Here is a 14307-nt window from a genome sequence, read left to right on the forward strand (position 1 = left end):
TGAAGTAAATTATAAGTAAACTATAAAAGGTGATTTCCCTCAGATGAAATGAGTCTAATTGTCTTTTCGGGTATCAACTGTGATTTCTTTTAGAAGAAAACCAGAGCCATGTAAACACTCATACAACATAATTTTGGTGATCAAATTCCTATCTAATCAATATGCACTGGAATGCTCTGATATTAAGGTATAGGCTGGCTAGACTTTAGAAACTTTTTATGTTTAAGTAAGCTACATATAAATATAACATTCTCAATTCAACTCTGTAATGACAGAAACTTTTCTTAAAAATGTGGTTCACATATATCAATACTTCAGCACCTGAGTTCTAAAGGCATGCGCCACTGTGCAGCTTGGTGTATAGTACTGGAGAGCACAACAGCTCCTCACGTTTATACAGTGACACTATTATTGACTGAGTCATCTCTCCAGACCCTCTAAGAATATTTTGAAAATTATTTCCAAGGGCAGAACAATGAGTTAGGGAAAGAAATATAAAGACAAAACTAGCAAATAAGATCCACTGCTAGGATGAAGCCATTTGGAGCCATTAGCCTAGCCAGAGGGTAAAAATGAGGCCTCTATTGAAGTTATATGAAATATTCACTTGTAGCTTTGAGAGGAAGGGTTTTTCATTGAGATACTATCATTACATAAGAGATGTCCAAAAACTTATAACAACAAGGCTGGTTATCTTTCCAAGGATGCTGAGCCTGGCATTCCAAGGCTGTGAACTACATAGACAGTATTAGTATTCATACCATGCAAAAATACTAGAAAATTCCAGAAAGAATCAATTGGGCATGAAGTCAACATTTCTCTGAATATGTAATGAAGAAATGGTTGTCTAAGGGAATTTGTATTTTAGTCTAAACTGTTTCTAAATTGGTATGCAAAGTTGGGAATGTCATTAAATTTTTGTATATTAAAAACTCACTCATTTGTAAATAATCTATTAAAAATATTCAACTTGTTTCAAATTATTTCAAATTTAGAACAAGAACCTCAATTATCCTTTACAAAACTTCAAAATTAAAAAGATGTTACATGGATATATTATAATATCGTAAGAAGTCCTATACCCAAAGTGTATTTGCATTCCTAAAAAAGCACATCTTAATGGGCACAATACCTGATCTGAGACAGTGTGTGGTCTAGCTTCTTCCACAGAGATGACATTATTGTTGGGACATCATTTGATGTTTCTAAATAAGAGGAAATAAACTCAGCTGAAAAAATTCGTTTTTCAATTTGAACAAAGACATAGATAATAACAGGAAAAAACAAACAAAATCCTTGTCTCTGAGTTGTTGAAGTTACATTGGAAATTGAGAAATAAGCCTATTTGTAACAGTGTGCAAATATATAATGAGGTGGCTTTTTTCTTTAAACCACAGAGAAGCAAGTCTAATATAAATATATCTAAATAACTTGTAAGGCTAATAATCTTATCTCTTTTTGTATAAGAGAAAGGCAAACAAATGCCTATGTGTCCAAATTTAATCCTTGATTTCTTCATTAAAAACATCTATGAACAATACTTTTTATTGGGTTAAAGGCTGAGATACAACATAAAGCACCTAACATGATATCTGCACATCTAGTTATCACCAATAAAGGTAAAGCTACTTTTCCTCTGGCTATTATCTTACAACAATTAATCTAACAGTAATAGTTTTGATGATATGAACTATAGAAACAATGTCAAGGGAGTAATTCCCCTCTGACTCATCAGAAATTTAAAGAATTGTTATTTTATGTTGTTAACTATAAGTCAATTTTTTTGACCAAGTTCTATGCCTACTCTCATTACATAGAAGTCAAAATTACCAGTTCAAAGTATTTTAGCTAATAACACTGATTTTTTTTTTCTTGCCAGTATAACTAACCTAGAGCTAAGTTTCATTTCATTTTGAAATATGAGTTCTGGCTTATTTTGGTTAGTTAACATCTGGAGTTTTAGAATTGGTTTTACTCAATATAAGCAGAAATAAATTCTGTTTCCCAGTAAGATTTTATATACATATACATACATATATGTATATATATGTATATATATATACATATATGTATGTATATGTATATACACATACATACATACATATATATATCTTTTGTTGTTTTTCGAGAAAGGGTTTCTCTGTGTACTCCTGGCTGTCCTAGAATTCACTCTGTAGACCAGATTGGCCTTGAACTCACAGAGATCTGCCTGTCTCTGCCTCTTGAGGGCTGGGACTAAGGTGTGTACCACTACCACCCAGGTCAGTAAAATATGTCTTACCAGAAGAAGATTAAGTATTTTCAAGGCTTTTAATGAGACTGTATCTTAAAACAACAATATCCAAGTTCTTACCTTTTGCTTTCATAGCTACATACTCATTCAAAATTGTTGTCAAGTTTTTTCCAAATAGGGACTGAAAAGCAAAAAGATCAAGTATTACCAAAACCATACAATTTACCACTTTCCCACCATAAGAGCCAATGACAAGATCTTGAGTGCAGAAAATCCTGTGAGGAAAGGGTAGAGAAGCAGGTTACCAACATTCACTAAAGGTATGTGTGACACACCTGAAAGAACTCTGCCTGTCTGAACTGTGACATAAGTCCTTATGTAAAACAAAAAGCATGGTCATAAAAAGCAGTTTTTAGCCTGGAGGTAGTATTTTATTAACTGTTTAAAAGAAACAATAAGGACCCATATCAAACCTATTCTGGCTGACCTGAAAGCCATGTAAACCATTACAATTCACAAGTAGTCTTTTATAATAGTATGATCATACACTTAAGGTTAGAAAAGAGCAAAGATTCTGGAACTAAGAGTTCTGATTTCAAAAAAGTAACATCATGCAATAAATTCTTTAAATACCTAAAATTGACTGCAGACATACTAGGATAAAACTTTTATTTTGGACAATATTGAAGACATATATAATACACTGAGGAAGATGTATGACAGGCAATTACATTCCCTTTTCCACTCAATTTTCAACACTACACTCTTTTTTTCCCTCTTATTATAAATCCCAGACTGGTCTTGGCTTCCTCGGTACTAGATTAAGGCATATGGTACAGGCCTGTATTCCTAAATACCTGGGAAGGTAAAGCAGAAGGGAGCTGCAAACTCAAGTTCTGTCAGAGTTACAGAGAAAGATCAAGACCAGCTCAAGTAAGTTAGGTAGATCCCAACTCAAAGAAGTAAAAAAGAAACTGGATATAACTCATAACTCAGATGGAGGCTACTTACTCAACATAAAGCTTGAAAAGGCAGGAGATTTACCTAAGTAATCACTCCCTGTGGCTTTTTCTTTCTTTCTAATAATGAATTGTAATAAGTAACCAGTAACTAGTTACTGCTAAATGACTGACTGAAGAAATGGTTCCCCTCTGTTTAGTAGCAATCATCTCCATCCTTCCTAACACAGTGATCCTTTATACAGTTCCTCATGTTGTAGTGACCCTTGACCATAAAATTATTTTCATTGCTATTTCATTAACTGTAATTTTGCTATACTTATAAATCATAATGTAAACATCTGTTTCTAGATGGTCTTAGGTGATCCCTGTGAAAGTTTTGATAGCCCCCAGGGCTTGCAATCCACTGGTTGAGAATCACTGATTTGGTGAGAGACAGAAGTCACAGCCACAGAATATCCCTTCCCTTCCTTCCCTTTTTATCATTTAATTTTATTTTTTGTCTTCACTACTGTTCTGAAACCCAACTAAGAAAAATACTCAGTAATAGAAAGTAACACAGTAAAGATCTATTGCTATGCAATTATAAGAGCTTTGAACATTTAGATCTCAATTTACTTATCTGGAGATATGTCCAGAGGGTAACACGGTATACTACCTTTTTAGAGACCCAAGTTCAGTTCCCAGCACTAACACTGGACAATTCACAACTACCCGTAACTGCAGCTCCAGGAGATCCGATGCCCTCTTCTGACCTCTGAAAGCTCCTGTATCCATGTGTGTATGCTCTCACACAAACATGTACAAATACACATAATCAAAAAATTAATAAGTCTTTTAAAAAATGGGACATGATCCAGGCTGTGGTGGCGCACATCTTTAATCCCAGCACTTGGGAGGCAGAGGCAGGCGGATTTCTGAGTTCAAGGCCAGCCTGGTCTACAGAGTGAGTTCCAGGACAGCCAGGGCTACACAGAGAAACCCTGTCTCTTAAAAAAAAAAAAAAAGGGGGGGGGACATGAGTACCTTTTTGTACTTTATAAGTTTTAATTTTATTTTTTTCAAGATTTTTGTTTTTAAAATCTTAAAGTTCAATGGAGAGCCTAAAACTCAGATTTTAGTAGCCTATTCTCAGTACCTTACAGTACTGGAATCTTATATAAACAGAATACTTTTATCAGCACTAAAAGTAACATTAGCATTGAAACTACTGGAATTTATTCAGGGTGTGGAAGTTTTCTCTGAAATGTGAATCTAGAATTCTAGTTAATATTTAAGCATTATGTTTTATTAGTCTCTTCTGTTATGTGAGTTTTCTAGTGTTCTTCTTGATCTTGACACTTTAAAATAATGTGTTCTGACTCTTTAAGATTTACTTATATTTTCATTTGTTTGGGTGTGCAAGCGTCCAAGGAAGACAAAAGAGGGAGTAGGATCCCAGGGAACTGTAGTAAGAGACAGCTGTGAGGTTCGACCAGTGAGAGCCAGCAGACATGGGTGCTGGGGAGGGAAGAGCAGCAGGCACTGGAGTCATCTCCTCTAGTTCCCAACTCTTTCACATTTTTCAGAATTGTTTGTGGTATTCCAACCATTTTTTCTACATAAAATTCAGAATTCAGCATGTTGCTTTCTATAAAACTGTGGGGATTCTGACTGTGATCAATCTACATGTGAAATTAGGGAGAATTGACTCAACACTACTGAATTGCTAATTTACACATACAATGTTGATTTTATTCACATTTTTTCTTTCAAGCAGCTCTTAGCAAACATTACATACATATTTTGTTGCGCTACTCAAGCATTCTGTGTGTTGTTATTATAAATAGGTACTTTAAAACTGAAATAACTGTTCATTGCAGGTATGTAAAAGTAGAGTGGAATTTTGCATATTTTGTATCCTATATCCTTGGTAAACTTCAGTTTTGTAGATTCCTTTAGACTTCTTATAGAAAAATGACCATTAATAGTTAAAATTCCACTAAGGAGCCATCCTTAACATAATCTACTAGTACCATATGAAAACATATTTTATGTATGTGAGTACACCATCACTGTCTTCAGACACGCCAGAAGAGAGCACCAGATCCCACTGCTGTGGTTGTGAGCCACCATGTGGTTGCTGGGAATTGAACTCAAGACCTCTGGAAGAGCAGTCAGTCTTAACCACTGAGCTATCTCTTCAGTCCTGTGACAGTAATTTTTTAATTTGATTTTTTTTTTAAATAAGATCTTGTTGTGTAGCCCAAGTTGGTCTAAAAGTAGTGATAATCATCCTGTCTCAGTCTTCTAAAAATCTGCATTATAGATGTATACTACCTGGCTAAATCTCTGTTTCTCAGTTACATGAATTACAAAGTGATAAGTCATGTAGCTTTTTGCCAAAGCTGACTTGGCTGATGACACGGATCTTGCTATGATGCCCAGGCTGTTCCTAAATCCCTGGGCTCAAGTGATCCAGTGATTATCTTATGTTCCCAATCAGATAGGACAACAGACATATGGCACAGTGCCTCCTGAAAAAGCTAAAATTAAGGCTCAGCTTTTACAGTCTTCTGTAGTGGTTAGTAATGAAAATTTCCTAAAAGGAGTAAGTAACTCACCAGTAGGCAGGCTGGAATAAAACCTTCATCGGTACAGTGTTCTGCATATTCTTTTAAATTTGAACTTTCCAAAATAAAAGTCTGGCATGTAGATGTGAGGTTTTCTTGTTGTAAGTAACCTAAATGAAGAATAGAAGTTTGAATACTTTCAGTAAACACTGTACTCTTAAAATTGCTAGAGTATGTAGGAAAGCCGTAAGTGGAGCCTCAGGCAAAACATGTCCGTGTCTTACAGCCTTTCAGTAGGTTGTGCTGAAGTATAAAGCATAATGATTATGACCACGAGGTCCTCCACAGGACCCAGTTCTAGTTAAACTTGTAAAAAGAGACCTTTGACAAAGTGCAACTAGTGCACAGTAAACTTGGAGAAAAGCAACAGAGAAATAGTAAGTACATTCCACTACTCCATGACTGCCACATGGAGATGAACTAGGTGAGGGGATGGATACATATGCTTACTGGATTATACAAAAACCATATTCTCTCAGAATCACTTATCTGTGTTCGATAAGCCATTGATTTATCAAATTGAAGAGAGATCTATATACACTGTGTTAAAGGTCAGAAGGATATTCTTGATATTAATTCCAATAGGAACTTCAACCTTAACAAGTGAAGGCTAAAGGTTGGTAACCACTTGGCTCTGTATTAAAGTTATCAAAAAAGCTCAATAGAGGAAAAGAAAGAATAGTTTTTTTTGTTTGAGACAGGGTTTCTCTGTATCCCTGCCTGTCCTGGAACTCACTCTGTAGACTAGGCCGGACTCAAATTCAAGGATCTACCTTTCTCTGCCTTCTGGAATTAAAGGTATATGCTACCACCACCTGTCAGGAAGTTTTTAGTAACTCATGATGTATCAAATTGATATATGCTTATAAAAATGAAGCTGGTCCCCAAATTCCACTCTATTAAAAAATTAACTCCCCTAACATCAAATACCTAACTGTAAAGTCTAAGGTTATAAAAATGTTTAGAAAAGCAGACAACAAAAAAGGTAATTTTTTTGGTCTCCCTTGGATTGAAGAAAGATATAATGATTAAATAATGATATACTCAGGTATAACACCTGAAAAACCCAAGCAACCAAAGAAAGAGATAAGCTGAATATCAACATTTCAAATTTCTATGCTAATAAGGATACCATAGATAAAGTAAGCAACTCCATACATTATTTAGCCTAAGTATACTTATCCCAGTGCTGGTAAAATGTAACAATCAAAACATGTTTGTTAGCTTTAATAAGTGATTTCTAAAGTCTCTTCCTATTTTAAAATTTTAAGGCTTTCTTCACTTGGAAATATACATATACTCTGTTCTAATTAAAAACAAAGCAGGAGCTGGAGATGGGATTTTTGATTAAGAAGAGCACTTGCTGCTCTTCCAGAGGACTGGGTTCAGATTTTAGCACCTACACTGTGGCTATCAACCATTTTTAACTCCAGTTCCAGGAGCCTCAACATTCTCTTCTGACCCTTTGCATTGTACGCACATAGTACAGACATACACACAGGCAAAACAGATAAACATATCATACAAATAAATAAATAAAATAATAAAAAAACCCAACCCTGATAAGATGGCCTACAAAGCCATTTCACGTAAGTTTTAAAAAGAGAACAGCAAGAAAAATGCCCTATTATTTTAGGCACTGCCTTTATGGTTTGGGAATTAACTTATCACTTTCTTCTTGTAGTTAAGAAATAGGTTTTCTAACTTCTTCTTCTTCTTCTTTTTTTGGTTTTTCGAGACAGGGTTTCTCTCTGTATAGCCCTGGCTGTCCTCGAACTCAGAAATCCACCTGTTTCTGCCTCCCAAGTGCTAGGATTAAAGACATGTGCCACCACTGCCCAGCGGTTTTCTAACTTCTAACTTGTATGAAGAAAAACAAATACATATTCAAATATTTTCTGGAGCATAAGAAGCATTCAGAAACCAAACCAAACCAAACCAAAAAAAAGCAAAGCAAAACAAGAAAAACCTCCAAACAATTCCTTTTTATCAGATTATCAACTTTAAAATTGCTATCACTGAAGAGCATATTGTAAATTACATGAATTAAAACAATACATCTGGCCTAGCCAGATAGCTTCAGCTGGTAAAGTCATCTGCTTCATGAGCCTAATGATTTGGTGTGAACTCTGGAGTCCATAGTGGAAGGAGGCAGCCAACTCCTCAAAGTTATCTTCTGACTGCTACACAAGTGTACATCCTCTCTGTCACATGAACAATAAAATTCAACTGTAAAAAAACCTTTTCCTGTTTGTGAAATATAATCAGCTTAAAAAAAATTCCTCAGTATTCCCAAAGTATTATTTAGAATGAGGGAGGTGATACTAGGATTCTGTGAACACAAATTTAAAACATATATAAACCACTGAAATCACCATGGAATCGAGGTAGTTGAACTTTTTCTTCAGGTTTTGGATTTGGATTAGATACACCAAATAATTTTTTTTTTCATAGAGAGTTCTAAAAGTATTAATCACCTAGATGTATTCAGTCACTTGAGACTTGTGACAGGTGGTCATTACTAAACATTTTTCCTTCCTGGAGAACACATATTTCTTAGAAGTGACATCATCCTAAAAGAGGTTAGAAACTGCTCCTCAGAGAAATAGGAAAATTTCATTTTTATGCAATTCAAGATATACATCTAATATAAAAAGATGTACAATTTATTTGCAACATTAAAAATATTTGTGGGAAAGGTGGTTAGAAAAACATTACAAAGACACCTTAAAGGGTATGACAGCAAAATGAAGGTTGAAAAGCAATGTCTTAGGCAAGAAGTAATATAATTTCTCCACGTTCTAAAGTGAAAAATATGATTAATTGTGCTAGCATGCCTTGGGAAAAGAATATCAGCTATGACAGTTCATGATGCATTATAAGTCAGTACAAGCTTTTGTAGTGTATTTGAGAAAAGGCTCTGTGAAAATGGTGTATTACTTTTAATTTTTATAGAAATGTGTAGCCATCTAGAAATATCCGAGACATTATGTTCTATTCTCAAAGTATGCTTTGGTAAAATTTAAGCTTTAATTTTTGGTTAAATTTGGTAAGTTCTGCTTTACTTTGTCTTAAGAGCTCAAAAACAATGTAGAAAATACCTGAAAATATTCAAAGATGCCATTGTTTATATGATTAACTGGTTATGTGCTACAAAAATGCATACCCACCATCACTAACCATCTGATCATAACCAATTATCAATCACATGACAGATAAAATCTTAACTATATCAAGGGGCTTCACAAATTGGGGAAACATTCTAAGAGCTTGGCCTTTTAAGGAAAGACAGACAAAAAGGAGCCCAAAGAAAGCAAGAACCAAAGCTCTGATTGTGTAAATACCTCTTTCATGTATTGACTCCCCAGCAATATTGTTTAATTTCCTTGAAAGAATATAATTTCTTAATAAGTTCTTATTAAGACAAGTAACAGTGTCTTGTAGTACTAGATCTACAAGTATAAAATGTACGGCTTCAATCCACAAATTATGATTCACAAGGAGTTAGACGTGATTAACTTAGGAAAAGCTAAAAGTACTGAGAAAATAGGAATGGCTGTTTATAGGAAGATACAGACTTAAAATTTACTACCAAGCATGGAAAATTATTGTTCAAGGGGGTGATATGTCCCAAAGTATTGATAGCATATATGTAGGAATTTGTTTGGGGAACATGCCTAGCATGAATGCAGCATAAAAGATAAGAATAGTTAATAAGCTTCAACAGAAAAGACAAAATGGTTAAGAACCATAGAAAACTGGAGTGGAGAGATGGCTCATCAGTCAATACTGGATAAATACTCTTCCAAAGGACCTGAGTTTGATTCCTGGCACCCACTTAAGGTGGTTTACAACTGCCTGAAAATCCAGCTCCAAGAAACCTAGTATCTTTGGGGTCTACACTCTAAACAACAAAGTTACTTTAATAAGACAGTAGAGAAATTATCAACTGTAGCTACTGAAAGAACTTTCTGATATCACATTTGACTTAAACCTTTAATACAAGTATATTAGACACACGGGGAAAGGAATACATAACATTTAGAAAAACTAAAGTCTTTAATGTACTGTCACCTTAGCACAAATATTGAAAAGGTGGGGCTGGGTAGAAAGACAAGTATAATCAGTTCCACAGAGCACTTCTATGAAAGATTAGTAAAAGCCTGATGACCTAGAGGCAGCAAGCAAGGGATCTTGGTCTCTACAATACTTTGAAAAATTCCATTGAGGCAATAAATAGCTGGCTATGGCTGAGTAGAGAGCACTTAGGTGAATACTCAGTGCAGTAAGCTGAAGAATTAGAGGAAAGTGAATTGGTAAAGCTAAGTAATAAGCGGTTTTACTAGGAAATCTATTGGGTGACATAGGGCACTGGAGATGGAGTTTAGAAAAATGTTTTGGTATTAAAGGGTTAAAAAAAGTGAAATGAATGCTAAGTCCTCTTATGCTTAAAAAACTGGCAGTGTATGGAACATGACAACAGAACAAACAACAACAAAAACCATAAGCAATCAAAAGAGAGGGGCTAAAGATGGTAAGGGGTTACCACAGAAGGACTTGAGCAAGCAATAAACCTGTAGATAGAGGTATACATACATATAAAAAGATAATACTAAATCACAGAATTGAGAGTAGTGGGGAGGCTTTTTTTGTATTCCAAGCTCAAAAGTGGTTTAATTTTTAGATGCTTCAGCAATATTTGCAAAAAGGGTATACATGAATTGTGAGTATATGGAAAGACACCACAATTCCAAAACAGAATGGGAGGCATGCTGGAATTCATGGCAGTGAAAGCGGAATCTGAATAACGAAGATGATCTTAAGGATGAAAAGCAACAACTTGAGTTTGTAAGCATCAAGAGAAAAAGTTACAACTTGTTAGTGGGGCAGAAACATAATTATTCCAACTAGAAAGACTGTCATTTCCTTAAGGTTTTCTTAACAAGGCAGGACTTTCTCTTCAGGGGAAATGCTGACAGTATGTAAAGCCCCTCCCCACCCCCTTTCTTACATCTAAGAATGACATCCTACTGGTAATAACGAAGAGAAATCAGGATTAAGCATCCCATAAAATCCGAAGGGGGAAAAAACGGAGAAATACTCAAAAATTATCCACTTTTCGATGTTCACATTGCCAAAATTGAGCAGCCATTTTTGAGGCTATGATCAAGGAGTTTTATATGGATCACAAGACAGCTAAAAGTCGAAGTTCTTAATACGTACAGAGAATTAAAAATATTCATAATGTGGGTCTACTTTTCATCAATTTTTGTATGAGAATAACTAAAAAATTACAAGAAAGCTAGCTTTAAAAATCACAGGTATAAATTTAGGTTAACTACCCAAGTCTGATAAAGTAGAAACAATTTTAAACATTCAAAGCATTAGTTTTTGTGTTTAAGTTTCTCCAAAAATAGACAGTAGAGCCGTTCAGAGCCTCTTAAAATATGTCGGGCCAAACGCGCGATTTTTATTTTTTGGACAGAACTGGGCACAAAGCAAATGTTCGTAACGGCTGTGGAAACTATGGAAGGATTCCTCATACTTTGACCACTTTCTTTTTAGAGATGTCGCAAATAATGTTTCAAAGTCACTGTCCAGTTTTGAGCCTAAGAGGCTCTTGTCCCCTACAGAACAATCCCTTTTATTCTTTTAAAGGACAAACAACGAAAACAGTCTTTCACGTAGAGAGTATTTCCCGATCGACCAGTGGTCTATGAACAAGCCCTTTTCGAAAATGGAGGAAAATGAGGGCTAGAACGTGTGCAACCAGAAGTCAGTGTCGTCGTACCTTCTAAATATTTGCTCAAGAACACGACACGCTGCCGTTCTGAAATATGCAATTGGCGTTTCAAGCCTCTATGGTGGGCCAAGAGTGTGGGGACCTCCCTGTGTCCCAAATTCCAAGCGCTGAGGTCGGGTTATGGGTAAGGGCGTCGGAAAGTCTTTCAACAACGCTGGGCGGCCGGGAAAGCGGGATTTTCCCTTTTTCCTTTATCAGTCCCGGCTCTGACAAGGGAAAGGGTGGGGGACACGGAGCCTCGTCCATCACGCAGACGACACTCCTTCAGGTGTCCCAGCGGGCCTGGCTGTGCCTCGGAATCCAGGCCCCAGGTGTTCCACACCGAGCTTCTTTCTCCCTTCGGCTGCCTCCATCGCGCAGCACGATGAGAAGGAGCATCCCCACACCAAGGAGCTTCAAATGTCCGAAGCCGCCAAGGGACCGAGCCTCCCTGCTAGTCTGAACTTGGACGCTAGCAGCCCACTCCTCAAAGCTTCCCCACCCTGAGCAAACCCTCCCCCCAGCCCCTAGGCTTTCCGTCCCCTCAGCCCAGTCCGATCACCCGCCCTCCCCGGCCAGCGCTTACCCAATACCAGCCTGGCTACATCCGAGGGTAACAGCATGATCCGAGATGCACAGGGAGCCGCCTGGAGGGACGAGACTCAACTCAAAGCAAACACGGCGACAGCCCCGGCGCCGCCGCATCTCCCGGTTCCACTGGCGGTGCTGAACCCGCGGCAATTTGTCCCGCCTCTTTCGTGCCACACCAACCAATCGCTTCCGAGGGAGACAGAAAGGCGCCGAAATGAAACCCGCCTCCGTTCTCCTCGGGATCGTCGTCATTTCCGTCTGCGGAAGGTTGGGGCCTGAGAGGACCCGGCGGCCGGGTGTGGGAGCGTCGGCCCCTGGGCGGAGTTGCGGGAGCGAGGTCGATCGCCATTGGTGTGCAGTGCGCAGGCGCGTTTCCTCAAGCCCGTGAATGTTTTGAGGGGAGTGTTTTGAGCTAGAGAGCGCGTGATTCCAAGGCGCAAGCGCAGTCGTGCCGCGGCTCAAGCCGACTTCTTCCTTTGGGGCACCCGTGCTGTACCAACTTGCTGCTTTTGAACCGGAAGCGGGAAGGCGTGCGTGCAGAACCAGCTGCTAGATCGGTGCACGCGGGAAAAGGCCAAGTGACCTGGGTTTGCATTGGCAGGCAGAATGCAACGGTAGGAGCGAGGAACGAACGCTTGGGCTTCTGTGAGGGAAAATTCTCATCAGACCCCATTTTTCCTCAGTTTTCGAATGGCTCTTACCCCTTTGCTGGATGGCCGTCATCTTCTCCCTCTTTCTGCAGACCCTAGGTGGAGTGAGCCTGAACCTTCCTTTCTGCGTGTCCTTCTTTCCTGTCTGTCACCTTAAGGTTTCTGGTCGATCTAGGAGTTTTGTTTTGTTTTGTTTTTTTTTAATCTCATACGATCCCAGACCGTTTGTTTATATATTTAAACTACAGGTTTGCACATGTTCGTAGGTAAGAGCGTTGACTCGGAAATCAGTCTCGAGAGTTCGAATTCTTATTGTCAGTTGTATTACCTGTGCTGTCTTTAGTGAGGTAAATGTTGCCACTGTTTTACCTGCTCTCCCCTCCACACCTCCACCCGGAACAGATAATTAGACAGCTACTTTTTCAAAGCGATAATGTGATAGAAGAACTGCGTTAGCCGAGGAAGGACTGGTTCTGTGGAAAATGAGCCTGAAAGAATCGACTTTGTTGCTAGACCTCGCCGGGCATAATTGTTCTGCAAGATGGTAGGGAAGCTTTCAGACAGAAGGAAGTGCATGAAAAGGCACAAAATGTAGAGCAAGGAGAAAAAAACCAGTCATCAAAATAGATTTATAAAGCGATTGTAAGAGAAGACAGTAACAGGATGACAGTTATACTGAACATTTGTTGTGTGTGTGTGTGTGTGTATGTGTGTGTGAGAGAGAGAGAGAGAGGAGAGAGAGAGAGAGAGAGAGAGAGAGAGAGAGAGAGAGAGAAAGGTTGAGAGAGAGACATGAACAGAAACATGAACTAACTCCTTGAGGTACATAGTGGTGTCATTTTCTCATTTAGCATCCAGAAAACAGGTTTGCGAGGTTAACAAACATGTTGCAGGTTGGATAACTGTTAATTGAATGGACCTGGATGGGACAATGCAACCTGACCGTAGAACCCCTCCTTGTGCAACCCAGGGTAGCCACTAATTCACAATTGTGCTGCCTGAGCCTCCCCCAGGCCTGGGAATATAGTACTGTTGTACCTGACTGAGCCCCAGTGCTTTTTACCACTAGCCAAGACTAGCATGCCAGAGGTGGGGTTATTTCTGGGAAGCTGAGATATAATTATTATTGTCAAAACACATCAACCGACTGAACCCTCAAAAGGGAGATTCGATTTGTCTATTCAGGGGCTTTTGCTTAGGAAGCTTTTTCCGTTGAATGTTGGGAGCTAAACCTATGTTACTTGTTTAAATGTCTCAGTAGCGTTTGTTCACTTGATAGCTTACTCTTACTCTAGTTGGATAGCTTTGGTTCTGCCACCCACCCCAGTTTGTTTTGTTTGTTTGTTGTTTTCGAGACAGAGTTTCTCTGTTGCCCTGACTGTCCTGGAACTCACTCTGTAGACCAGGCTAGCCTTGAACTGAACAGATCTGTGCTCTCGCTCTCTCTCTCTCTCTCTCTCTCTCTCTCTCTCTCTCTCTC

The 14307-nt window shown here is 38.2% G+C and overlaps 2 protein-coding genes across 4 annotated transcripts in view; one reads left to right on the forward strand and one right to left on the reverse strand.

Moving 5' to 3' along the window:
* LOC114635000 (protein NPAT) overlaps positions 1-12293 on the reverse strand; it is a 35277-nt gene extending 22984 nt beyond the window's left edge. For both annotated transcript variants that reach the window (XM_028783622.1, XM_028783621.1), the window contains exons 1-4: positions 12173-12293; positions 5796-5914; positions 2354-2414; positions 1133-1205 (exon numbers count right to left, since the gene is read on the reverse strand). In XM_028783622.1, coding sequence (XP_028639455.1) covers positions 1133-1205; positions 2354-2414; positions 5796-5914; positions 12173-12209 — 290 coding nt within the window. In that variant the 5' untranslated portion in view covers positions 12210-12293. The remainder of the gene's footprint in view (positions 1-1132; positions 1206-2353; positions 2415-5795; positions 5915-12172) is intronic.
* Positions 12294-12826: 533 nt separating this feature from the next.
* The window catches only part of Atm (ATM serine/threonine kinase), a 105542-nt gene continuing 104061 nt past the window's right edge, over positions 12827-14307 (forward strand). For both annotated transcript variants that reach the window (XM_028783614.1, XM_028783613.1), the window contains exon 1: positions 12827-12926. In XM_028783614.1, the coding sequence (XP_028639447.1) occupies positions 12890-12926 (37 nt within the window). In that variant the 5' untranslated portion in view covers positions 12827-12889. The remainder of the gene's footprint in view (positions 12927-14307) is intronic.

The sequence above is a fragment of the Grammomys surdaster genome, unplaced genomic scaffold (genome assembly GCF_004785775.1).
Source record: "Grammomys surdaster isolate TR1022 unplaced genomic scaffold, NIH_TR_1.0 1162, whole genome shotgun sequence".
Taxonomy (NCBI): Eukaryota; Metazoa; Chordata; class Mammalia; order Rodentia; family Muridae; genus Grammomys; species Grammomys surdaster.